This window comes from Denticeps clupeoides, chromosome 4, assembly GCF_900700375.1.
Source record: "Denticeps clupeoides chromosome 4, fDenClu1.1, whole genome shotgun sequence".
Taxonomy (NCBI): domain Eukaryota; kingdom Metazoa; phylum Chordata; class Actinopteri; order Clupeiformes; family Denticipitidae; genus Denticeps; species Denticeps clupeoides.
The window spans coordinates 21,434,095-21,461,125 of record NC_041710.1 but is presented as its reverse complement, the minus strand read 5'-3'; the positions used below and the strand labels follow the sequence as shown (position 1 = coordinate 21,461,125).

General features: G+C 43.3%; 1 protein-coding gene across 1 annotated transcript; it reads left to right on the top strand.

Moving 5' to 3' along the window:
• The first annotated feature begins 49 nt into the window (after window positions 1–49).
• On the top strand, window positions 50–27,031 carry dctd (dCMP deaminase). The gene is made up of 6 exons (XM_028978356.1): window positions 50–204; window positions 3,999–4,110; window positions 6,563–6,698; window positions 13,497–13,613; window positions 23,570–23,666; window positions 26,661–27,031. Exons 1-6 carry the CDS (start codon window positions 164–166, stop codon window positions 26,731–26,733), a joined length of 576 nt encoding a protein of 191 aa, XP_028834189.1. The 5' UTR covers window positions 50–163; the 3' UTR covers window positions 26,734–27,031.

The following is a 27,031-nucleotide window of genomic DNA, read 5'->3' as shown; positions in this document are numbered from 1 at the left end:
CACGTTACTTCCTGCCTGCGTCGTGCCAAATAAGGAGACGGACACGTGACGCGGGCGTTTTCCCGGGAAAGTTCGGGTCGCGGAAGTTACCGCAGCGCTGCGAACACGTTGAAACCGCGACAGGGAACCAGACGCGGGTCGTCCTGCGCGATCAACAGCGGAGATGGACGCGGAAGCGAACGGAAACGTGATTCGCGGGAATGGGTAAACGTTAGTGGACGCCTCTGGGGGGTTTCGGCATGTATTATAGACGTTAGCAACGCGACGCCGCCACACGTGGCGACCTGTGCACCTTATGAAACGCGCTGTATTTACGTGTTCCTCACGTCTCCTCTACGGTACATTTTGTACCCCCCCAGACGAGGTTTGGTGATCGGGGTGGCCAGTGCAGGTCGTCGTCTGTGATTGGCGTTTCGTCCCAGTGGCCTGCCAGTGACTTACATTTACATTTAAGGCATTTGGCAGACGCCCTTATCCAGAGCGAATTAGAACGTGCTTTCAAGTTACCATCGATGAAGTGATCAGTTCTGGTTCATTATGACCCCCAACTATGAATTCAATCTTTTTATTCACTCTGTTGTACACTTGGTATATGACGTTTATTATCGCTCCCAGGCTGATTCCAAAGCTTCACCGACCCTCACCAGTGGTGTGGTTCGGGAGTCTTGACCGTACAGTGCTGGTTTGGTCAACACTTCCTGTCCTCAGAGGCCTCAGCTCAGAACGATGATAAACGCGCATCAGTCCCAGAAATGCAAGGATCAGACATGCCCACTGTGCTTATGCAGTACTGCATAAAGTTGGTGCAAAAAATACAAACCTGTGAAAGCAAAAGTTCAAGCAATTTTAACATCAAATGTTGAATTTACCTGAACAGTTTATTGCAGACACTCCTAATTTTCATTAAATAACAACGTTGTGTGTGTAGAGAAAGAGACTATGGTATCCTATTGTTCTCCTTCTCTAGACCTTTGCTTGCAGATCATTCATTGTTCTCAGGAGAGACCAAGCCATAGTTCTTGTATCTCATCTCTATATGTTTTTTTACTGAAATCAAATGAAATGATTCCCACTTGCAGTTTTTAATAATTATTATTATTGCGTTTTATGCTTTTAGATCCAGACCTTTAAAGTTTTAGGCTGTACTAAAACTTGCACAGTGCTGTATATTTGGACAAAGGTGACAATGACGGTGGCCCTATTGATGGCACTACTGTCCACGTGCCGTTCTACTGACACACATGTGAATGGCTAACCTGGTTACCGCCACAGCTTTGCTCTAAAGGACCCTCGGCTGAGTCATTATAATTGAGCTGTGTCCTCCTCCACCTCCCCAGGTGCGACCGTGTGGTGGTTAAGTGCCACTGTCGGCTCCGGGTCGCAAGGCCACCCCAACACGCTGCCATGTACTCTCACCACCTTTACTGAAGGCCCTTGTGCCATTGCTGAGGAGGACTCTTTGCTTCAGTCAAGTGCAGTGAAGTGAAATTATGCCAGTCCTGACCCCCTCAGTGACACATCCGAGTGACACTTAAGTGGCGTTCTTTGACCCCAGCACCTCTCGTAAATGAACCCACAGCTTGTTCTCGCTTTCAGATGTGCCCCTTGTGCCTCTTCTTGGTCGAAAGTCAGGCGATTGGTGTCTCATTTCGTTTGAGGGCAGGGTGGTGTGTTGCAAGCAATGTCTCTGTCTCTGCTGGGTTTGTGTTTTTGATAGCTGAAAAAAAAAAAAAACGATTTTGCCAATGTATTTGGTGCTACACTTATTACATGACTTAATTATTAGAAATATGTGATTTGCTGATAGTGGTGTATATTGTATGTATGTGATAGGATTATTTTTAGTTGATCGTGATTTATTGTGAAAGCATTTCTTGAGCTGCATAGCTTCTGCTTTGCTCCAGTAACAGTTCATATCCTATGTCATTATGTGACCATATATATTAATGCTACTGAGCGGTTGAACTTGGAAATAGTACAGAATCTTGAATCTTAAAAAGATATATAATAAAATCATATTTTTTTGGAACAGACAGGATTCTGAACATACCTGTTAATAATGGAAAATTAATGAATAGGATTCATCATAATACGCAGACGGTAGCAGACATTGCCCATTTTATGCTGGGTTAAGGGGGCGGTGCTGATGAACCCAGCGAGTGGTCGTCGTAAAATTGGGCTCGCTTGTGTGCCTGGCTCTGCCTGGTGACCTTTCACCCTTTATAAATGGTGCACTTGCAGAAGTCTTGGCGCATCACAGGCACCTGCAGTACACCCCCCCCCCCTGCCCCCTTCTGAGTAACTCAGACAGGTAATTTTCCAGGATCAAAAGCATCTGCATCTGAGGAGCTGTGGCCAAAAAAAAAAAAGAGGACTGGAAGAAGCAGTGCCAGGCAGAAGGCGGGTGAGAATGGTAATCCGTGCCGCTTGTGGAATCGATGCGGATGAGAATCTCCAGTGAATTCTCCTGAGAGATGGAAGCGCATTATCCCAGCCCCCCGTCCCCGTCCCAGCGGTGGCATCGTTCTTGGAATTGTGCGGATGCTGCGGCCTGGACCAATGGGAGCCGGGGAAGTAAAATGCGCTCAGACACATCTCATTAAGCAGGTTCTGTAGGCATGATGGGGGAAAATAAGTAGCCCCGGTGCCAGATGGGGGTGGCCCTGTGGTCTCGAAGAGATTTTTCCACGGTTAGGCCAATGGCTCACCAGAAACAAAGTTGTGGTAATTAAGGAGCTGATCTAGCTGTTGTGGTGGCCTTTGTTTGGGCCCTGTCTCCCGTTCCGCTGAAGAATAGCCCTGTAACGGGAGCCGTATGAAGGGGAAGTGTCTTAATTAAGGCCATGCATCACCCATGTTGTACCGACTCTGTCGCATATTAATGACTAATGGTGTAATGGTCCTAAAATAACAAAAGGCCGAGAAACTTTTCTCAAACGTGCTGCTTATGTAAGGCTTAAGGTTTTGTTAAACCCCAGTGTTTTTGTGGGGGTGTTATTTTTTTTTGTGAAACTTTTAAAAGGCTTTTTATTTTATTTTTTATTTATTTATTTTTTTGCCATCATGATGCATTTGTCCAGGGGTAGAATAATATGTAATCAGCTGCGTGGCGTAGATTTTCTGGAACAGTGGCTGTAATAACGTGATTCTTGCCGCTTTGAGATGGGGTCAGATCTGTCGCACTCGTTTTTTGAAAGTGGCTTTGTTCGTGGCGCTGTTCTGCTGGTCCTGATCACAGACTTGTTGAGGTTGGCAGAGGAGGTTCAAAGGCACATCTTTGATGCCCACGCTCCCATGCAGCCATTTCATTTAGGGCTTTTAGTCGGGTCAAGCTGCTGTGCGGTCTGGGATGAAACGACACTGTGCCCGGTGAGCAGAGGCCGGCTGTTTTAGTCACACGTGGGTTGGTTTTAATTGCTGACTCCGGCCCAGGTCCCCCTCACAGCTGGGATCTGAGAGACGCTGGAAAATCCTGCATCCTGTGTCCCGAAGCCACCGCCACCGCCGCTTCTCTAATGATGAATGAGCGGCTCCGAACTCAGCAGTGACGTGCCAAATAATGATCTCTTAGAAAACCTGATGCGTGGCTGAGGGCACCGCACGGGCGCCGGAGTCCGCGTTTACCGCGGCGTGTGGACTGCATGTGGCCGTGTGTTTAAGGAGGGCCACAGGTGGCAACTGGAGCAACGCTTGTATGGCGGCCCTTTAACCGTCATTGTGGTGGGCATGGTGGCCTTTAGTGAACGACTGACTGCTGTGTGTGTGTGTGTGGTGGAGGAGGAGGAGGAGGAGGAAATTTTTTATTTTTTTTGCTTTTCTCTAACTTTTAAGTGCTCTCCCAACTTCCCATTCCTCCGTGTTTTAAATCTGGTTAGTTTCCATCATGCTTTTTGCTGATGCTCCTGCTGTTCTGTCCTTTTTTTTTTTTTTTTTCCCCCACCCCCATCTTCCTCTTACCTGCGCGCCTCTTTTTAACCCTCTCCATCTCTCCATCCCAGGACGCAGGGAGAAGGGCAGACGCGGAAGAGGGAGGATTATTTGGAGTGGCCTGAATATTTTATGGCTGTTGCTTTCCTGTCAGCTCAAAGGAGCAAGGATCCGAGCTCCCAGGTACTACATCACACACATCCACCCATCCGTCCATCAGTTATCCATCTGGGTATTGATCCACAATGGTGGTGGTTTTTTTTTTATATATTTATTTTTGATACACCGTCCTCTTGCTTGGTTTAGGTTTTGTTACGTTTTTCATTTTTATTTCTTTTTACCCCTGCATTTCTCTTTTAGACCCACACGCCTCCACACCTGCTTGTCCCCTCCTTTTTCATCCATCTTTCACCCCTCCCCCTCGCATACCTCTCTCGCTCTCACTTTCTCACCTCTCCCCATCTCTCAGCATGAGACCTGTTCCAGGCAGGGGTCTTACATTAAAAATTAACCCATCTGACAGGCTCTCGTCTTGGGCTCTGGTGTGGTGAGGCCCTTCACCCCTGACCTGGAGGGTCCGCAGCAGGCCTTTGAACGCTGGGTGTGTCAGATCCTGGCAGAGAGTGGAATTATGGGAGGACCAATGCTGGCAGTCAAATCTCATATCCACAGACCACCTCACAACCTGTCCACGTTATTTCATGTCGGCTGATTTTACATGAAGCATATTTTTAAAAACAATTTGTGCACCCATACTACACCCATACATTTCAGACATTGTGGTTCGAAAGCACGCATTTGAGAAAATTCTCAATTCTCTGAGTTCATTTTAATGAGCTAAATTTAAATCAGTTTGCCCTCTGTGCAAAGTAAATTCTGTGAACATAATGAACCTTTTCGGAAAATAAGAGGTTATGCTGATGAAGAAGGGAGGCAGTGAAGTCTAGAGGGTGTTTATTTGCTAATCACTGGTAATCCTCCTAGATTTTCTCTTATAATGCAAGATTGAAAGTCATTCCACTTTTGGTATGAGTGATTTTGAGTGTGGGGGTGTGTGTTTGAGGTACTCTGTCCGTGAGCCATCTCTTAGTAGGCAGCATAAGCCAGTGGGGCTCAGCGGGGGTCTCCTGTCCCACTAATCCCACAACCTACCCAGCATGCACCTCTCCAGGCACCCAGCTATTTCACACCTGCTGCTGGGAGTTAGGGGGACCCACCAGGCGAGGGATGGATGAAGGGAGCAAAGAGAAAGAGAGAGTGGGGTGGAGGGGGGTGTGGGTTTGGGAGTCCTCATTTGGAGGATGTTTTTGAGAGCTGCATTTCAGGTAATGAGGGGTATGGGTGGGCAATGTTTTTGTGGTCGTATGGGTGGGGTATGTTTTTGTGGTCGCGTCTGAGAACTTTTCTCACTGAAACACCTCTGAGCATCGTTGCCAGTACTACCCACCGGAACCATTTTTTTCCTTCCGTAATAGAGCTATATGTGTGTCTACCAGCCTACGCCCTTCAACATTCATGCCAAATCTTTCTATTCTCAGTTCCCGTTTTCAATCCCAGACTGCCACACTGTTCATTGATCTGCACCCTTAACAGCACGGGAGCATCTGGAACTTTATACCAGTGTGTGTGTGTGTGTGTGTGTGTGACTTCCAGCGTTTGCTGTGCTTCTCAAGTTTGCCAGGCGCAGAAGCGAGAACGTGCATGTGAACTTCCCGCCGTGCCGGTGGGGCGGAGGGGTACAGCGGGGGGTGAGGGCCGGTGCTGGAGTGGAGGAGCTCGATAGAAATAGATCAGGCTGTGACTGTGATAAGAGCCAGCACTGCAGATACTGGCCAGATCAAAGGCAGGCCCCCCGAAGAGCACCGTCTTAGCCCCGCTATTTGATGATGCGTGGCAGCGATCTCAAAGATGGGAGGTTCGCCCCAATACTTTTTTTTTTTTTTTTTTTTCTCCCTCCTGATCAACACTCTGCTAGAAGATTCTGCCTTTTTTGTCACCCTAGATTTGTTCGAGTGCTTTGATGTTTGGCTATGTTGCCCCGTTGCGTGATTTAAACCCGCTTTTTTTTTATCTTCCCTGTACACGCTCTTTACCCGGCTTGTTTCATTTTTAATGCCGCCGATTTGTTGGATATGTGAAGTGAGGCCGCTCCAGCGATGTTTAACGCCATGTCAGGCCAGCATCATGGTTCCACAGCCACCATGCCCTGTGGCCGTTTGATTTCGGTACGTCTCTGCTCGATTTGGTTCCTTCTAATTGCCTTCGTAAGAAAGGCATTACCAGCTGGAAATGCTGACATGTATTGCGTCCTTAAATCCTGAAGCCGGCTCACAGACGCACGTCTCCGCACAGACGCTTGGTTCAAAGGTGTGGAAATGTGTCCAGGAAGGTAAGGGACAAAAGCTCTCCTCCTGAGCTGGGAAGTTAATGATGCTCCCTATGTCATCCACTTTTTTTTTTTTTTCGTATTGTGCGTGTGAAAATATGCTTTTCAACAAAATCATGTCCTCCTCCTCCCCTGCTTCTAGTTCTTTTGTTTTCTTTTTCATTTTTTTGCCAATGTGATTCTGAACACCCTTCCCTCTTCTCCCTGCTCTCATATCAATATGCTGCTTTTGTCTCTGTTCTCTGCAAGGTCGGTGCTTGTATCGTAAATCTGGAGAATAAAATTGTGGGCATCGGCTACAATGGGATGCCCAATGGCTGCAGTGATGACCTGCTTCCGTGGAATCGCTCCGCTGAGGACAAGCTGAACACTAAATACCCCTATGGTTAGTATTTCCTTGCATGTTGATGATGAAACATGGCCTCCTTGAAGCTGTGGAAATGAATCTGTGATGTTAGGATGATCCTGTAGCTACATCCCATATGATCAGTGGTGAGTTAGGTAGTTATGAAGAGTTAGAATGTGGGAACTGATCATTACTGGTACCGTAATTGCCCAGTTGAGGCACCACAACTGCTTATTTGCCACAGTAAATGTCAAGGAGGCGGCATTTTAAAAGAAACTAGTGACTAGAGTGGATTACAGTCCTGTCTCTTCTTTTTGTCCCCGTGTGGTGCAGCTGTACTGAGAACACCACCCCCCCAGAGTTAACACTCACACAGCGAGCCCCCACCTGTTCTGCTCCCCTGCTGTCGCCCCCTGCTGGTTCAGACAGCTGCACAACTCCATATGGACACTTAGGAAGAAGGCCAACCTTTTCTCTTGAGGGAGGGTGCATGTGCGGGCTCATCCTCGCTTCTCACTCTCTTATGTGGTGTTTTTAATTTAAATGTCTTTCCTCTGGCTTTCTTTCTGTGTGGAGAGATGAACCCAAGATGAGCCATGTTTCGGCTGGTAGCAAATGTATAATATTACATAATATCTATATTAATATTTACACAAGCTGCTTGTGTATTAGGTTGCCGGTTTAAATGTACCCATTAAATGTTGCACAAAAATTACACTGGATTCTTACAATGACTCAACCATCCCCGTTTACCTCAATTTGGGACTCTACCAAGAAACTCAATGCAGCTGTGCCCTTAAAACAATGATTTTAAATTACCTTGATTCATTAGACCAAATAAGAAATTGCAGTGCTGGAATGGAGTGTTTAAGCAATGTACTTAAAATGCCAGAATATTTAGTCACATAACTTTTTTTTTTTCCCTCTTCTTTCCATAATTTTTATTCAATGGGATATGATTAAGTCCTTACCTCTGCTCTCCTACTGAATAAATGTACAGTGGATATTGTTAAGGCAATCATCACAACGCATAATACAAAGCTCTGGGCATGCCTTCCCAGCTCAGGTGGGAATAATATACTACGGTTGTGTTCTCAACCGGAAAGTATTTTCGTTTCCACATTTCCCCATCTGTGCTCATTGGCTTGTTGCCTTTGACCTATAGGGGGCGCTGGCCACTCACTTTTTTTTTTTTTTTTTTTTTTTTTTTTTTTTATATCCCTGCAATGAAGGAAAGAGGAGCATGAGAGAGAGGGGGCAGTCATGGCGATGAAGCCCAGTCAATGAGAGTTCCTGAGGGGCTTCTACTGCTGTTGTCTCCAGCCTGCGCTGCTAATGAATCAATTAGACTGTCCTGTAACCAAGATTGGCATATTTTGTAATGATTTCAAAGAAAAAAACGCAATCACCTTCCGCATCTGTTGTACAGCAACTGAGCAGTTTAATTAAATGTATTTTTTTTTCTCTTCTCTACGAAAAATGGCAGTAGCAGGAAAGCGAGTGGAGCTAATTTCATAATGGGACCAATTTTAGTTCATGAAAAAAATGTGGCTCACACTGCTGCGGACATTCACTGGTGCGCAAACCTACATGGCACTTTTGCAGTGTGTGCATTGATCATTTTTGTGTTATAACACAATACCGGCAGAAATGCAAATGTTCTTTCTATAAATCTGGCCGAATTGTTACATTTTTAATTGTTACATGCACAAGTGGACTCATCTAGTACTTTAGGTTTGTAGGTGTGTTCCAGAGGCTGGAACAGAATCAAGTTGGCAGGGAGATGGTATGGGGAATAAAGGTGGGTTTGTAAGACAATTTGTCAGTCATGTTTTTGGCCATTTTTTTTTTTTTTTTTTTAAATTGTCACCGGTCCATTTACCACCCCATCCATTTTAAAGCCAACCATCCCCTGCTGGCATTAGGGAAGAAAGGTATTTAGTTGAACCTTGTTCTATCCTGCCTGCAGTAGCGGAGTTTTATGATTGAACACGGAACTGTGCAATACAGTATAATTTGTTTCAGAAGGACTTTTTCTTTTTGATCCATGCCGTCTGGGTAAAATGAAGCCTTCAGAGCAGCCAAGTCAAATCCAGCAAATATCGCTAAGAAAGAAATTCTGTATTCTTACACACTAATGACAGTAAAATGCTGTAGTAGTATGAGTACATTCTGTTGACTGCAACTTGCATAGTTTGCATGTTAAACCCTTGTAATTCAATGTTTTGGATCAATCCATAGTTTTCCCATTTATACCAGGCAGCTGGGAACAATAGGCATTAATCAGCACTTGCTGCAAAGTGTATAACATTCCCTCATCTTCTGCATTCATCCCATTCTTTTCCCTTTTTTTTGCAGAATGAAGAGCATTTCCGATAGTGTTTTTTTTTTTTTTTTTTTTTTTTTTTTTTTTTTTGCTTTTGCTTTGAATCATTTTTCAGAGAAGCAGAGACTGGCTTTGTTTTGAGCTGAACTGACGCTCCAGAGGAGTGGAGCTATAGTTTGGTGGCGAGTGAATAATGAAGCGAGACTTAGCCCCACACTGTGCTTTTGTTGCATTAACGATCATTTATTTCTCACCACCATGCCGTCCAAACACACCCAACAAGCGGCTAACGCAGTCAGCTCCTTCGTTAGACATTGGGGAGTTAATGATTCACTGTTTGGTGTTGACGAGGGAGACGTGAGTGACAGAAGCTTGACAATGCCGCCAGCATTCAGCAGTGTCCTGGCTGGGATTGTGGAAGTGGCAGCAATGCCAAAACATGCTTTATTGGACGTTTGGAATGTTCAGACACAGGCCGTGTTCACATGTAGTGTTTTTGTTAAATGAACGGTTGAGCGCGTCTTTTGTTGACTCAACAATGACTGATGAAGCAGTTTTGTAATACAGATGACTGATTTGTTCTTTCTGAAAGGGTGGAAGATGTCCATTTTTATTTACATTCATGGCTTCATGGCACCATTTCTCTGGGAGTGGGTGGGGTGGGGTACTTGCACGATGCAGTGTGGCAACATCTCCATCACCTACAATCTCCAGGCCTTTCTGTTATGCGTGTGACCGGTCACTTGTCAGACGTGAGGGTTTTAGTCCCATTCTCCATGTATTTAAATGTTTATACATTATACAAATGGTCCTTGGTGCAAATTTCCCACTTTCGAAAGTGAAGGGGTGGTCATTGTGAAACACTGCAGCACAGCACACTGCGACACAACTAAATGTGTCCTCTGCTTTTAACAATCACCCTTGGTGAGCAGCCATGAAAGGCACCCAAGGAGCAGTGTGTGGGGACAGTGCTTTGCTCAGTGGCACCTTACACCAGACGCCACTTGTTGGACTAATAAAGGATTATCTTCTCTTCTTATCTTTAGGGGAAATAAGGACATTTGGTTTAGGTAAACTGTTCAATGTTGAGCAGGGATTTTAGGTTAAGCAAAAATTGCTTACAAAAACGGCATAGATACAGTGGTTTAGTTTTCACTGTAGTATTTTGAATAGTACTCTTTTCACCCACAAAGCCAAAATAAAAATCTCACTTTTCCCATCCAAGAGGCCTATTATTTCTTCTAAAAATGATTCTTACTTAAAGATTGGTATTCTGCATTCTCACTGGGACAAATGATCCAAGACTGAACATGAAGCAATAATGAAAACCATAAAGATACCAGTGAGTAACTTTGTTGTTCTCCACCCAAAGACAATCTGTTTGTGTAGTCATATAAGGACCAGCACAGTCATTTGACCAATTATGCGATTAGTGTTGATTGCCGTCTGAATTTGCAAGAGGAAAAAATGTGATTTTTGCCGTGGCCCAACATTTAAGTTCTGATCCTGTGGCTTTAGCTTGGTTGAAACAATCCAGATGTTTTTGAGCCGTGACAGACTTCATATATTAGAATCAAACCACTAACTGATGCCTGTCAAACTGCGGTGCAGCAGACAGCTAGCTTTTGGAATCACAGTGGTGCGTGACAGTTAGCTGTCAGACACTGCGTTAGTGTTTAATTACAGACAGTTAATAAATAGATGTATATTTGCATTCTCATGATATTATCTATGACCTGATTTGTTATTGTTTGCAGTCATTAGTCAGTTGTGAATTGGTTTGTCTCCATTCACACACATATGTATGTGTGAATGCCTGAAAGCCTGGTAAGATCTATGATGGTTTAGTATAAGTGTTAATTTTCAGGTCCCTTTTGCCATATGACCTGTAATGTTATTGCTCCAGATAATAATCATGTAATCATCTCTATAGCTTTGTTATACAATTGTTTTAACTTGAACCACTTTATTGGGAACCATGCTGAAAACAAAGGCTTAATGTTGTTAACTGGTTCTGCTTGGCCTAATCTGGTAGAGCAGCATGACCGTAACGAAAACACAATATAAAGTTGTTCAGATCTAGTCTTAAGCAATGTGAAGACGTACATTAAGTCCGTAACAGGGCTTCAGCGAGTAACTGCATAACTGTGTGTGATCAATGAGAGGAGGTACAAGTGATGTGTTTTCACTTATCATATGTGCCATGTACTGGTCTTCAGAGATCCTAATAGTGGTTAGTTTGGCAGAAAGTGGTGTTTTTCTTGTCTTGTAAGAAATTACAATTATCAGGAGTCCTTTTGAAAAGGTTCAGTGCGGTTGGATGAATACCTGGTATTGAATTTTGGCTGATTGGGTTGATGGTACACCATGAGAGGCAAATGAACAGGGCAATTTGGAAATACTTTAGAGACGCACTTCCTTTCCAATTATTTCTGTTCTCTTCCCCCCCACCCCCCTTACTTTTTCATCCAAATCTTTCCCATATTGCAGTTTGCTGGCGGTTTTCCATCAACCCGCAATTCCTGTTCATGCTGTTCACAAAGACAGGGCCGTCACTTATTTACCCCCCTAAAAAAAAAAAAAGCCTTTGTCTCTGATATCCATCCTCCGCTCTGCTGTCATTAAACGGGTAATGGTGCACTCGGTATCTGTCAGAGAGCTGGGGCGTCCGTCCTTGCTGCTCCCCCCGTAGCAGTGGATAAATGCTACGTCTTTAGCGTGGCCCTAATGAGTCATGGTAGGCTTACGCTAACTCGCAACAACCGATATTGATGGCCGGGTTCCATATGCCAGACGTACGATGGGACCGGGAGGGGGTTGGATGAGAGGAGATGGGCCTCGGAGAAGAATAATTGGGCGTAGCGTTGTGGGCAGATGAACAGATCCACTTTAACCGTAAGCGTCTCTGCAGCTAATTAGCGGCGTCTACCTGCGCGCTCGTATGAAGCCTGAATGCTGTGAACTGGAACAGGACCGGGGCAGAAGTTTGGGCGTCGTGCTAAGAGGAACAGATGAAACTGCGGCGCTGGCAGCGTCGCTTGAAACAGCTCGGCGCTTTCTTTTCAACTTCGGTTGAACTTGAGCTGAAGCGGAGCTACCCGCTGAGAGAAATTAGCCTAGCATTCATTTGAGTGAATAATCATGATGAGAGCTAGTAACATCCCATCCCATTGCTGCTATCTCATTTTACATTTTTTTTTTTTTTTGCTTTACCCCGTCCTGGATAATGACTCTGGTCTGTACGTATGTGTGGCATGCGGTACTGTTGCCACGGCAGCCAAGGTGAGTCTCTCTCTCTCTCTCTCTCTCTCTCTGTGCTGCCCCTTTGCATGCCACCTGTCACTCATATATACACCTTTTCATCATAATCGCACTCAACGTCATCTCTACCTTCTTGAATTATTGAGTTCTCTCCCCCGTTCCTGCTTCAGCCCCTCAACCCACCGCGTCTCTGAGGCGAGGTCGTGACTCGAGGACGTGCCAAGGCGAGCACGTGGCACCGAAGCCACGTAGCGGGTGTGTGTGGTGCCACGCCACCTCTGATGGGGTAATTCATTTAGCGTAATTAAAGCGTGCTCTGAATGATTAGCAGAGCAGCGGAGGCTGATGTGGTGGCGAGCAGGCATCTGTTCAACATGCACTGCCGCCACGGCAACGCTGCCCGTGGCTTTGTGTGCTGCTGCAGCTTCGCTGTTTTCTTTTGATTTGTAATCAAAAAAGTTAGTGTGTGATCATTAATGATTTAAGGCCTTTTGTGCTTTGTACTTTCATACTGGTCTTAAAAAAAATATGTACTTTAGATAATGAATGGTCAGCAGATTGGGTCGGGGATTGGGCCGTTTGCGTGGGATTCGACTCGATGCTTAGTTTTTCTCCTCCTAGGTTTTATTTTTTATTCGACTACACAGGTATGTAGTTTTAGTTAAACAATTAATTAGTTAATGATTTGCATATTTTTTTCTCAGCTGGTGCCATATCTGAGATCATTGGTCACAGTGGCATTGCTGCAGGATTGATGCCGCTCTTCATTCAGATTAAAACAAGATTCCACTTTTGACATTGTTACAGGAATTTTCTTCTTACGAGGAAGTGTCCCATCGACTCATTGGACCAGAGTTGAGAGTGTTTATTCTTGTACAAGTCAGCACAGCCGTACAGGATTGATTGTCTGAAGAGAACAGTACATTTTAGAGCCGTATTAGTACAGAGAGAGTGGAACGTTCAATCAAGGTGTTCAGTTTTATCTACGAGAGACCTTCGGCATCGCCTGTCTGCATTGACACACTCCTGAAATCTTCATAAGACCCAGATACGATTGATTTGACCCTCATATGTGAAATAAAGGACAATAGTAAATTAATAAGGAGTTAATGAATGTAAATTTAGGATAACACACTATTTCTATTGTGTTGATCATAAGAGGCACGTTTGTGTTCAGGCCAGTTAATTTTGTGACTGGCTGACTCTCTCCTCCTCTTTCTTCCCCTCTCTGTTCTCCACCCTGGATGCAGTTTGCCATGCGGAGCTGAACGCCATCATGAACAAGAACTCTGCGGATGTGAAGGGCTGCACCATGTATGTGGCGCTGTTCCCCTGCAACGAATGTGCCAAGCTCATCATCCAGGCAGGTGAGTCGGGCGGGGGGGGGAGAGTGGGCGGTCGCAGGAGAGGAGAACTTGTCATGTTGTCATCCTGTTTGCTCTCTTCCTGCACAGTATCCACAAGCTGCAGCAAAAGTGTGTAAGGCCTGGTGTGTAAGCAAGAGACAGAGGGACTAAAATGTGGAATTGCATGTGTGGAGAGGCAGGTGTCGTCAAGTGTTCTTCCCAACACAGCTGCATGCCCCCACCCCCCCCCACACACACACATCTCGGTCACTCATATATTCGCTGAAATGATCAAGCCTCTCCAGAATCTTCCTGGTTAATTGTCAGGGTGCTGTTCACACAGGTAACCCAGCACCTGTGTTGCTTGCATAAAAATACTGGCTGAGAGATGGGGGGGGTCCTGCTAAGGCTCGGGCTCATCAGGGAGTCAAATCTGGTGTAGTGGACAGTAGAGGTGCGAACTGAAGGTGAAGTGAAGTGATTGTCACATGTGACACACAGCAGCACAGCACACGGTGCACATAGTGAAATTTGTCCTCTGCATTTAACCCATCACCCTGAGTGAACAGTGGGCAGCCATGACAGGCTCCCGGGGAGCAGTGTGTGGGGACGGTACTTTGCTCAGTGGCACCTTGGCGGATCGGGATTCGAACTGGCAACCTTCTGATAATTGCAATTTGATTATGATTATCGATGCATTATGATGCATCTCATCAAATTTTCTACATTACTTCACATTATGTTTTCAGATACGCCAGTGAGCTCAATGAAGGCCTCTGCAAGTGCGTTCGTTTTGAATGCGTGTTACTCCTGCCTAGAGCGGCGCTGTACTCCGATCAGGCTTCTACAGTCACTACCGGCACTACTTTTTAACTAGAATTTTAATTCCTCCGCCAGAAAATCAACAAGCTACATCATTCTATTCATGTTCTGCTTGGCATCGATGCAGAATAGTCCACGTCTGCATTGCGAGGCATCAATTCTACACCCCTAGAAGACAATTCTGAGCCCCCAAACCCCCCCCTCTCGCCTACATTTACTTCTCCCATTCCCCCATCAGCTCCCTTTTCCACCAACTTTTAATTTCATTCCCTCGTTTGCATCCCAGAATCTCCTGCTGTTGCTCCTTGGGCGAAGGCCTCCCGTAGTTGCGTACTGTGGTGTGAACACAGACCTGCTCCCACACATACAGGCGGCTTGCCTCTTTATCATGTGCAGGGTTGCCGGTTTCTCTCCCATGCACAGTAGGGTGTAGACTCCTTCTCCCTGCTCCCTCTTCATTAGGAAACATTTCACATCTCTGCTCTCTTCCTTCTCTTTGTTTTTTTTTTTCTGTCTCCTCCTCTCTGTACCATCGCCTTCCTTCTCTCTTTACCTTCTTGCACCTTGAAGGATGAAACGAGGAAGGAGAAATGGGGAGAGTGATTTCCTTCTGGCTTCATTAAAAATGCAGTGTAAAGGTGACTCTTGGAGAGCGTGATCGTTTTCTGACTTGGTCTTTGATGCAGTTTTACGCTGTTCTGTTAGTAGAGAGAGAATACACAACTCTCCGTGCAATGTGTGGGCGAGGGAGTTGTGAGCAGAGTTATCAGTATTGAAAGGTCAATTATACAATACAACTGTCCAAATTAAAACATTTATTACATATTTATAAATAAAAATTAAACACAACTGTTTTTTTTACTTCCTGTGTGGGTCTGACCTATGGCATGGATGTGAAATTAATCCTGGCCAGAGATGATTCCTACATAAAGTTGGAGATGAACCATTTTAGGGCTGATCCAGCTGATCTATCTATTCATATGCATTTATATTATTTACTTGTGTACATCTAGTACTATGCGATACAGTTCACTGTATCTATGCATATTTTTTTCTTTTAATCGATGGACAGTCCTATGCTAAACTATTGTCATTTTGATGAATCATGAATCAAGAAGTGTATATGCGTGTTTTTTCCTTTTTATCTGGTGTGTGTGTGTGTGTGTGTGTGTGTGTGTGTGTGTGTAAAAGCACCAAGGGTATGACTGCATGCATTAGAGTCTGAATGACTATCCTCTGCTATGTTGGGCTTGGGAGGTTGTAGTTTGAATGGAGTCGGTCCTATTTCCTCCTCTCTGTGCCTCCTCTGGCTAAAGCTCAGCAGCTTTTTCTTCCCCAGGTCACACTTGGGTTCCCTTGAATTCCTGTTCCTTATAGCTCCTTAGCACACAATCCCCTGTAGGAAAGAGGGATAGGGGACAATCAAGGAGAAATGGAGAGAGGGGTGGGGTACAGGAAAGTGAATTATGCTTTGGACTTTAGGGGGCACTGTGGTCTTATCCCTCAATCCAGACTGACTCACCTCTAATGTGGACTTGTCTTTTGGCTTCCTTTCCTCGTCCCAGCCTCCTCCTCCTCCTCCTCCCTCAAACATCACTCCCTTTTTCCTGCCTTCCCTCTCTGTTTTTCCAGGCTCTCCACCGGGCCATACTCTCAATCAACGTTTGAACAGATCTCTCTGAGCGCTTGTGTGGCGCTTAAGGGAAATCAGTTGCCTTTTTTTGCTTTGACCAGTGAACATTTTCAGTCTTTTTTTTTTTTTGTCTTATGCAGTTGTGGATGTGTGTACGTGCGCGCACACACACAACAGCAGGGGTTTTCATTTTCAAATCACTTTTATAAGTTTGCAGGCTAACAAAGAGGCAGTGGTGGCCTAGCGGGAAAGGAAACGGACCTGTAATTGGAAGGTTGCCGGTTCGAATTCTGAACCGCCAAGGTGCCACTGAGCAACCTTTCATGGCTGCCCACTGCTCCCTCGGGATGGGTTAAATGCTGCAGGGGACATTTCAATTTGTGCACTGTGCTGTGTCACATCATAAGAAATGATCAGTCTATAATGTCGATGGTAGGTTTATTGGAACAGTGAACATTAATTTGCATTTTCATGAGGAAAATAACTATTTGATCCCTTTGCAAAATGTGCTTTGGTACTTTGTGGCAAAACTTTTGTCGCCAATCACAGTGCTCAGATTTTTGTTGCTAGGATTGCATGTAATTTTATTTTCCCTATTTGCAGATCCTCTCCAAAGCATTGATATTTTGTGCCTGATTATGTTTGGCAACTCGAAGCTTGAACCAGTTCCACAGATATACTGACTAGGCCACATTAAAACCTTAATATGTTTCTTCTGCCTTGATCATTAAGTTTCTCCCAAGTAGTTCTGTGCTGGTTCCACACTGTTTTCAATATCATTGAAACTCCACGAGGTGCGATCTCTCTCTCGCTCTCTCTCGCTCTCTCTCTCCACCTCCAGACCAAGGGAGATTTGCATTTATTTTATAGTTTTCCATTTGTGAATAACTGCACCAGCTTTCACCCAATCATTCATAATTGACCTCATTCCGAAAAGGAACTAATTACCGATAAGAACTTACCATTTCTATCGAGTCATCTTTATTGATTGTGTACTCCTATGCCATCCAGCCTGGGCACAATGAGGTAGTTGAAAGAAACCTCTATTATACCCACTCCTATTTTTAATTCAATATTTCCAACCCACAAAAGGTGTCTGCTTCTACTCTCCTTACTTATCAATATGGTTACATGTCACAACAACATATAGATTATCTTACACATTCCTGCACATACAGTACATGCAGTTCTCTATGGCCTTCAATGTTCAACCAGTGGTGGCCAAAAATGTGACTCTTAATATAGCATCCAATATGGCGACAGTACAGTAGCACAGCAGGTGTCCAAATATATCTGTCTGTATGTCTGAGTGCATAGTTGCTTGTGTATGAGCACTTTGACCATGTGCAAGAGTTGAGTTTAAATTATTCTATACTGATAGGTGATTGTTTTGTAGTCCATTCCAGACTTGTGTATGTCCACAATCTTGTCCCTGACATCTTTGGAAAGCTCCTTGGTCTTGGCCATGGTGCAGAGTTTGCATGTCTGCACCTTACCTGTCTAAAAAAATATAACTGGGACCCAGAAGTCTTGTGGATTTGATAGGGGATCAAATACTTTTCATTAATGAAAATGCCATTTCATTTCTTTGTTAGTGGGCAAAATCAGCATTAGAAAATGTTTTCCTTTCCTGTACACATGCACACGTAATCTCTTTCCGAGTTCTGTTATTTGCTCTTTGTTCTCTATCCACCCATGTCCAGGTGTGAATTTTGTCTTTATTTATTTTTTGTCTGATTGTCACGCTGTGGTTGACTGGCCATTTTAGGTCCTTGTTATGTAAAATCCTGGCCACTGACTATTGGCCCTTGTGTTGTGAAATCCCTTTGCGTGCTTCGTTCTGAAACTCTGTGTGTGTGCGTGCGTATGTGGACTGCCTCACATCCTGTCAGATCATTAAACTGATGAATGCATAAATGAGTGCGAGTTTTGCTTGTGTTTGGACTGATAAACTGCCAACAGACTAATGCCACCTTGGGCACACCTGTGCCCGTCCACAGCACCAACCATCATGGGTGAAGGTCCTGGCTCTATAATGCTGTCTAATTACCCCCCAAAGGAGGGAGGGGAAGAGTAATGCGGCACCTCTGCCCTGCTTCATATGGAGCCTGCCTCAACGTACACGGCCCCGTCTGCGGCTGGTGTTCATCTGAAGTTCGTCTCACAAACCGCTGACCACTAACCCATAACAAATCCACATGGCGCTCTGACCCGGATTTGATCTCCTGCACTCTTTATTCTTTCTCTTTGTCTCCTTTTCATGAATTTTAAACCAGACCAAGTCTGCACATTCCTTGATTTTAAATTGGGATCACATTTGTATTGACAAGGAACCACATATAAAATGCAGATGGCTGTGCTTGAACATGGTGTCTTAATAACATTTTTGTATTTTGTCTTTGCAGACTACTGATTTATTTATTTTTAAGTAGGTTCAGAAACCTTTTACATTTAAAAAAAAAAAAACAAACAAACAAACAAACCCTGATTTGCTTTTGCCTTTTACTGTTAACACTTCACAGTGAGCATGAAAGTGCAAATTCAGTTGTGATTTAAGACACATGCAATGAATATATATATATATTTTTCTATTATTGAGAATGTTTTGCTGTTCACTGTGGAATGCAGGGTGTATCTGTCCAGCTCCTTAGTGTCTGTCACCAAACCATCTTGGGAGAAGTGGTCAAACAAAAAAAAAAAGAAAAGCTTTTTGACATGCCAGAACGCCCCCTCACTTGGACCCTCTCATCTCTTGTCCACACCATGAGACAGCTAGACATTCTGGAACTTTCCGCCTTTCTTGGTTGTGTGCTGACGCACAGAAAGCCTCTCTCAGACGTGAATACATGCAAGTCTAATGTGTGTTTTATGAGTAAAATGCTTGACTGTGACCAACTGCTTGAACCTAAATTATTCATTTTTGGGAAATGTGCTTTAAGAAGTCATACCATGTAAATTCGGACGTATTCTGACGTTCCAATTGAAACATCAACACAGAATCCACTGAATTTACAATGTTCTATATCTTTATATACAGATATATAACCTTTCCAGACCTACCCATTCAGCTATGATTGGATTTGAAAGCAATTGCCATCAAAGCAATTGGTTCAGGTTTTCCTTTTAATCGTTTGTCCTGCGAAAACTTGTTTTTCTGCATTTGGATGTGGTTTATTCAGGATATTCAGCTTTCAGGTGGAATTTTCTCAAAGATCTTAAAGGACTATACTCTTTACAGGTTACCTTAATGTGACCTTCCCTAAACTTTTGAATGCACATATCCAACTGTTCAGTGTTGCAGTACTTTTTACACACATTGTTCTCCAACAAGGAACCTAATGGCAAAAGTGTGTGTGTGTGGGGGGGGATAGGTATTTGATCTATGAATCGACCAACACATTTCCTGGTTCAATCAGAATTGGTATTTAAACAGTCCTCCTCATCATTCTGTTCATATTTTGACATTGTGATACCAAGATGACACAACAATTGATCAACAGTTCCTCTCCATTGCGAGGCTTCAAGCAGGATGTACTCAGATGGAAGTGGCCACTGAGCTTAGTCAGAGTGTCATCAGCAGGTTTCAACGGTGATACTAGAAGTCACAGAAAGACTTCGAATGGTATGTCCTTTGGACAGATCCCACATTGATGACTGCTTCATTGTGAATAGTGCCCAGTGGTGGAGGTAAGAGGCACTCAAGTGTCACGTCAGACCATTCAAAACCATTTACATCAGCGTGGTCTGCATTCTAGATGACTCGCAAGGGGACCTGACCACACCACCAGGTGCAGGCGTGGGGCCAGGGAGCATTTACACTGAACAACAGTTGATGAAAGTGATAATTGATTCACGTTAAGCAGAAATTGATGATTATGTTTGATGAGCCACTGTTGTCACCAGATGAGCCTTAGGTGGTGGTGGTGGACAGGTGTCCACAGTGGTACAGTGACAAACCCACAGTACCTGAACAACATCATTAATCTAGTCATTGTGCTCCTGCATGAACAACTTGGGCATAAATTCATCTTCTATATCAGTGTTTCCCAAACCTGGTCCTGGAGGAACATAAGTTTTTGTTCCAACCCACAAATCTTTACAATATGCCCCTCTCATTATTAGTCCAATTAGTAAAAGCATAGCCTAATTGAGGTTGAGCTGGAGAGAAGACCCTCCAGGATCAGGGTTGGGAAACACAATGTGATCATGTCATAAGTTATTCTATGAATATTGTATTGTATTTTTAATGCAGGTTTAAGTCATATTGCACTTTTATATTGCCAACTGTAATCAACCAGTTATTATTGAACACATTGTTCCTAATTTCAGAATCTTATTTTACAATTGCCTTATGATCTGTGATGTCTGGGGGGGGGGAAGTGTTGCAACAAGCCTAAGGTAGAAAACCATTAAAATATTAAATGTAGGCTTGTACAGTTTAAATGCATTGTCAGAAATTCAATTTCCATCAATGTTGCAAGACAATGCTGCTAAATACACAACTGACATTTTAACATAATAATGGGCACAAAATTCTACAAATGACTAATTCTGAATAGAGAATAGGGAGCTGTATGTATTCCTAATCTTCCACTGTCTACTTTCTTTTCATTGTTTCTTCCTCTGTTTTCTTTCTTCTGATCATCCCCCTCTTCCTCCGCTGGATCATTATTCCCTCCTGTGCAATGTCATGGATTGCTGCCAAGCATTAATGCCAACCTCTCTACTTCCACACTCTCAATATTGACAGAGCCTTGTGTACATTTTTATTCATGGTTTGTTTATAGGATATAAATTTTGAACACTGGCATTATCCTTCATCAAGAGCGTTCCGTTATGCAAAGCCACGCTGGACCGTGACCGCAATAACCAAGTGGCCAATTTTTTCTTTTATTTTTTGTATAAACCTACCTATATGATTATGTATTTATTGTGCTGCCTGTGCAGAAAAGTTTACATGTTTGCATTTTTTTTTTTCCATAGTCGCACATCACAAGGGAGTCCAATGTTTAATAAAAGTTAAAACTTCTGAAATAACACACAGCAGCTATTCAGGTCACCAGTGCCACTATCAAATGGTGTGATTTGAGAGGTCTTCTGACAAGAATTTTTAAGTTCAGGTTTTTGTCATTATTGCACAGTCATGTAGGTTCTTGCATAGTTTAAAATTGACAGTTCTCTAAAATGATTTTGACTGAGTTCTGGTTTTCTTCTCTCACAGAGATGCCAAGCATCTCCCCATTAAAAAAAGATCTCAATAGTGTGTTTTCTGCTGAAAAGTAGAATAGAATTGGAGCAGAGAATTTGGATTCATTTTATATCTAAATTTGGAAGCGATTTAATACAACTTGTGACATTGATGTTGTTATTGATTTGATTCAATGACTATAGGTAATCTAAACCTTTTTTCATTTTACCATTGTTCTTCTGTTTTGTTATAATAGATTGGAATGCTAGATTTGGGTTGTGGAATGTGGATGACAATATGTGTAATTATGCCTTGTGTGTGACCAATATTGTTGGGTGGAATTATGACAGGCCATGTTACTGTTATACTGACCGGCCCAAATTACAAAGTGCACCACAAAGTTTAAAAAGTGCATTCTCCTTATACACTGAAGTAAAGAAAACTACCAGTAGCTTTAAGCAGTTACTAGATAGAGGGGTTACAGCAGCGGGAGTGCGGCTGTATCACAGCTCCATCTGTAGACTGTGCTTTGGTAGGTTCCAGGTTTGGCTCTGTAGGTGAAGGTGGGTGGCATTGCCATAGTGCCATCATTCACTGATGGAGGTACAGTGGTGACTGCCGCATCTTCATCTCTCCAACCCCTCTCTGTGTGCTGCTGACATTCGACTTCCTCTCTCCTCTCAGCTTGTGTCAGTGAGGAGAGGTGTGGGGAGATTTTCTATGACTAGGGGAACTTAACACAATAAAAAAAATCTGGTTTAATATTTTGCAGTTTAAATTCTGACTCTCTCCCGTTACCTACGTGATTGTGTTTACACGGTAAACTTTGCATTTTAGTCAGAATTATCCATGAATTGTATTTTAGTATTTTTTTTTTTAACATAAATATAGTACAAGTATGTAGTAGAACAGATAAAAATGTTTTTTTTTTTTCCCCCCAGCCAAACCCATTAAAAAACAAAGTTATCTTATAATTATATTCTTACCTTACGGACTTATTTTTTTCAAGCTCATTGAGACATACTGTATCTGATCTTGGGCTATATAAGAAATAAATGTTGTTGACTCAAGAATACACTAAATCCATTTGAGGCACAAAAGACGCTCTGATTTGTTCTATGTTTTTCAACCACACATTTTCTTTTCTACTTCATTGTAAAGAAGTCCAAAGATTGCTTTGTCCTTTTCTCCCAGCTGTCTGCAAAACCATCAGAAGTATTCTGTAATCTAATTAATGATGCAAATGTGTATTGCAGAAGTGAAGTCTTCTGTATCTCCCATCTCCAAATGGGAGATACAGGAAACTGAAATTTTATTAATCAACAATATTTGGGGCAGTGGTGGCCTAGCGGTTAAGGAAGCGGCCCCGTAATCAGAAGGTTGCTGGTTCGAATCCCGATCTGCCAAGGTACCACTGAGGTGCCACTGAGCAAAGCACCGTCCCCACACACTGCTCCCCGGGCGCCTGTCATGGCTGCCCACTGCTCACTCAGGGTGATGGGTTAAATGCAGAGGACAAATTTCACTGTGTGCTGTGCTGCTGTGTATCACGTGTGACAATCACTTCACTTTCACTTTCATATTACATGATGACTAAGGAAATAAATTACATTTATTTCTCATCTCGTCCTAATCATGTTGAAAATGTTTAAGATATTTAGTCAAATTTTGTTGACCCAAAATCACTACCTATAACTATTGATTTTAAGTCACTCTGGATAAGGGCGTCTGATAAATGCATTAAATGTAAAGGATAGATGCAGTATTTTTATGGGGGTGGGGGAAATGTACGCATTTAAATTCAGCTTTGTTAATTCTGGAGAAATTGCTGCGGAGATGTGAATCTACATTGCAAGTTTTCTTTTGTTTCATTGTCTTGCCTGAGTAGAGATGCCATTGTGGCCTATAAGGGTGCAGCAGAGTGTGCTTTAGGAGGTCTGTAGTTTTGTAGAGGGCTTGGGTTGATGAGTGTGTCAGGCCAGCATCTGACCTTTTAATCAGCTATCTCCGCACTGTTGTCCGCCCTGGTGGACCAAGTGTTTCCTAGTCGAACACTCATCTGTGAGTCACTTAACCTCTCACTTTGAAGCTGTGTGTGTTTTTGGCTCATGTTTTAAAGATTACTATGGGGATGCCATGTTTGTGCCGTGTTCTGTTCTCTTAATATTGGCCAGAGCCGCTGTTATCGACCCATAACCCCCTCCTTCCTGCAGCCTTTTTTCTCGAGTGTGGACTCTCCTGGTCACTGCTCGCTCAGTCGGTCTGATGGATAATTGACACCCTCTCCATCTCTTTCTTTTTCTCCATCCATTCTCCCCTGTCTCTTACTTATAGGTATAAAGGACGTGATTTATTTGTCAGACAAGTACCACGGTTCCCCAGAAATGACTGCCTCCAGACGGCTGCTTGACTTGGCGGGAGTTGAATACAAGTGAGTCTCCTGAGAAGCTGCAGGCCCAGTGAAGGGAGCTAGAACTGGAGAGGCAAGGCGAGGAGGAGGGATTGGGCGGGGGTGATGACTTCATTTACATCAAGCTGACAAGCCTGACAGGCCAAACCTCTGCCAAACAAACAGGCCTGCGAGCTACACCCTGCCCCCCCAGGACTGCAAAAAGTGGGGTTTGTGTGTGATGTGCATGCAACATGTAGAGCTCTGTGTGTGTGTGTGTGTGGGGGGGGGGGGGTTGGGAGGGATATAACATGAAGGCTGGTTGTTCCAGGGGTGTAACATGGCCTGTCTAATGACCTCTACTGGGATCAGCAGGTAGCCTCTAACAAGAGAGAGAGCTAGGGAAAGAAAATTATCATGCTATGTATGGAACTCTGAAAAGACTCCCCTGGACATGTGCAGGACCCACTGGGAGTCGTGATTGGTTTTGAGGGATGGAGCAAAGGAGGGATGAAATGGAGGAATCTGTTTGTGATTTGTATGCTGTAGAGTGTTCATCTTTTTATATCCCAGTTGCAGCAACTACACACAGGATGATACACACACACACACACACACACACACACACACACACACAAGTTTTCAATTTGTCCAGTGGTAATAAATATGTAAAATGTATGTAAAAATTTAGACATGTATAATTCACTCAAACATTTCAAATGCATGAACCAAAAACACAACCTTAACAACCAAAAGGAAACTTAGCCTATTGTAGTTTAATGGACATGCACTGTAGTAAAAACTACTCTGCACTGTCCAGTACCTCGAAACATGGACATGCTCTATACTACACATTGGACTTTTTCCACCACTACATCTGTTGGACTTTTTTTTTTTTTATCCCCCACTCCCCCCTCTTTTCTCTTATTGGACAAATCATCACCAACCCTTCACTGACACCAATTGCATGATCACTCTACCCTGGAAGGGCATCCCTCTCTGTAGCTCTCCTTCCTGATGTTTCTTCCGTTCTTTTTTTCCTCTTGCCTAGAGTTTTATTTAATGGAGTTTTTCCTAGTCACTCTTTGCTTTCACTTATGTGCAGAAAGGGTGGGGGTGTCAAATTTAGGGCTTGTCAAAACCTATTGAGACATACTGTATCTGATTTTGGGCTATATATACACGAAATAAATGTTGAATTAGATTTTCTTATTAAAATCTTTAAATTTGTAAATATGAGGTGTGACCTATTTCGATTTCGGATTGAAATTAAGGGTGGCACTTCAACCAGCAGCCAATGGAAATATTGTTGCCACGACAGTCTTGTTAAATTATTCCAGCCCTGGGGGGAGCTCTCCACTGGTCTGGGGCCTCTGTTTAACTTGAGTCATCCAGAAGCGCAACTTTCAAAGTTAAAATTGATTTTAAATTTAATTTTATTATATATATAAATGTCTTCTGAATTTTTCTCTTTCAATGTCTTTCTCTATAAATTTTTCTATGATATTCATGCAAACACATATACGCACACGTATAAGCAAATTATATTGATCGCCATGTGATCCATGGAGTTGTATCTCCTTCATTTGAAAGTCCTTCTTTAGACTTTCTAATGAGACTCAAGCAGCCCACTATACATCCGCACACCTCATGTCTGAATAGGGCACGCTACATACCACATGAAGATTAAAAGTATGTACACCATTTTATATACCCTAACCCTAGCTCTATAAATGGACGCCTAGACTTTTGTGGTGGTGAAGTTACCATTGCTCATTCTTTCTCAAGGTTGTCCTCTTCCTGCAAAATACATACTGCTATTTTTGAACGGACTATTTTTCTTTCTGTTGTTCCACCCCCAGTTTCTTTGTCTTTTTTTTTTTTTTTTTTTTTTTTTTTTTTTTTTTTTTCTTCTCCTGAGCCCAAGGCCCCCAACCAGACCTGTAATTCACACCTTTAATGGCTCTCATATCCACTTAGTTTTAAGTTTGACCCTGTGCCACCTTGACTCAAATGAGAAAAAAAAGACACTGGGCACACACACACACACACACACACACACACACACTGACTTTGTCTGTAGCATTGGAAGAATCAGTGTTTTTTTTTTTTTTTTTTTTTTTTTTGGATCTGGATGGAAATGATTTAAGTGATGCACCAGCAGCATTGTGGTGTGTCCTCTTGTGTTGACTACTGCCTCCACAACTCACTTCTTCATAATGGAATCCATCCATTCTTGAGCTCTCACAGCCCTCAGGCATGCAGCTGTACTCAGGAGAGAGTGACATCGGAGAGGTGGAGAGAGGAGGGCAGGAGAAAAACGAAGGAGTGAAAAGTGAAGAAATGGAGAGCAAGTGAGGAGAGATGGAGTAATTTTTTTTTTTTTTTTTTTTAAATTCATAAAAAAATAAAAAAGTAAAACAGGGAAACGCAGAACATTGAAATGGAGGAAGGAAGCGAGAGTAAAGAAACCTACGGCTATCATGTGTTGATGTATGTAGTGAAATGTATGGACCAGCCAAAATACTTAAAGTGAGGGTGGGAAATGAAGTTTGGTAATCAAAGCGTGAAGAAGAAGAGTGGAAAGAAAGGATAACAGTGAGGGGAAGGAAAGAAGATTCAGGATGAACAGAAGGAAAGAAGGGTTGAAAGCAGTTTGACCCCATGCTGTGCTGGTACCACTGGGCAGGGGGTCTGGTGCATGGGCTTGAAGGGCCAAGTCCTGGTCATTACTTCCTGGAGGTATCCACACTGCTCTGCCTTTCCTCTGTGGGCTTCTGGGTAATTGGCTCCTTCAAAGTGCCCTGGTCGCTGGGGGAGATTACATTGATGGGGTGTGAATTTGAAAGCAAGTGTTAAATATATTTTTTTCCTTGCTTCTGTCCTTTCCTTGTTCCCCTTTCCCACTCAAATAAAAAAAAAAAAAACAGCAAAGTTTAGGAAAGTACTTTTTCACTTTTTATTATTTTTTTCCTTTTTATAAAGATCTTCACTACTTTTTTGTTTGTGTGTGTGTGTGTGTGTCTCCCATCTCAGGCAGTTCAAGCCTCGGCGAAACTCGATTGTCATTGATTTTAATTCAATTAACCACCCGGGAGCGACCAACTAGACAGGCTGAATGCAGTCACCTTGAGCGGCGGCGCTTTGATGCCCTTTTCTGCTGTGGAACCTCAAGCCGAGGACTGCTGCACTCCCCTCCTGTTCACACGCGGCCACACCACGTCTTCATCTAAAGATTTCACTTTGAAGTAGCGTGTACTTTTCGCCCTTAGTTTCCTTCCTTTTCATCTATTTGTATGCTTAAAAAGCTGAATTTTTTTCTTAAGTGCTGGCCATAAATAAACAGTTGTGTAATGGGAGGTGGTGAAAATGGTCTGTGTTTTTTAAATAAAATGTAAATGTCCAAG

Bases quoted from the DNA above. Each gene is read 5' to 3' on its own strand.
- dctd (XM_028978356.1), top strand. From the start codon at position 164: ATGGACGCGGAAGCGAACGGAAACGTGATTCGCGGGAATGG. The intron at 205-3,998 runs GTAAACGTTAGT...TCTCCATCCCAG, and splicing joins AACGTGATTCGCGGGAATGG to GACGCAGGGAGAAGGGCAGA. The intron at 23,667-26,660 runs GTGAGTCTCCTG...CTCCCATCTCAG, and splicing joins TTGGCGGGAGTTGAATACAA to GCAGTTCAAGCCTCGGCGAA.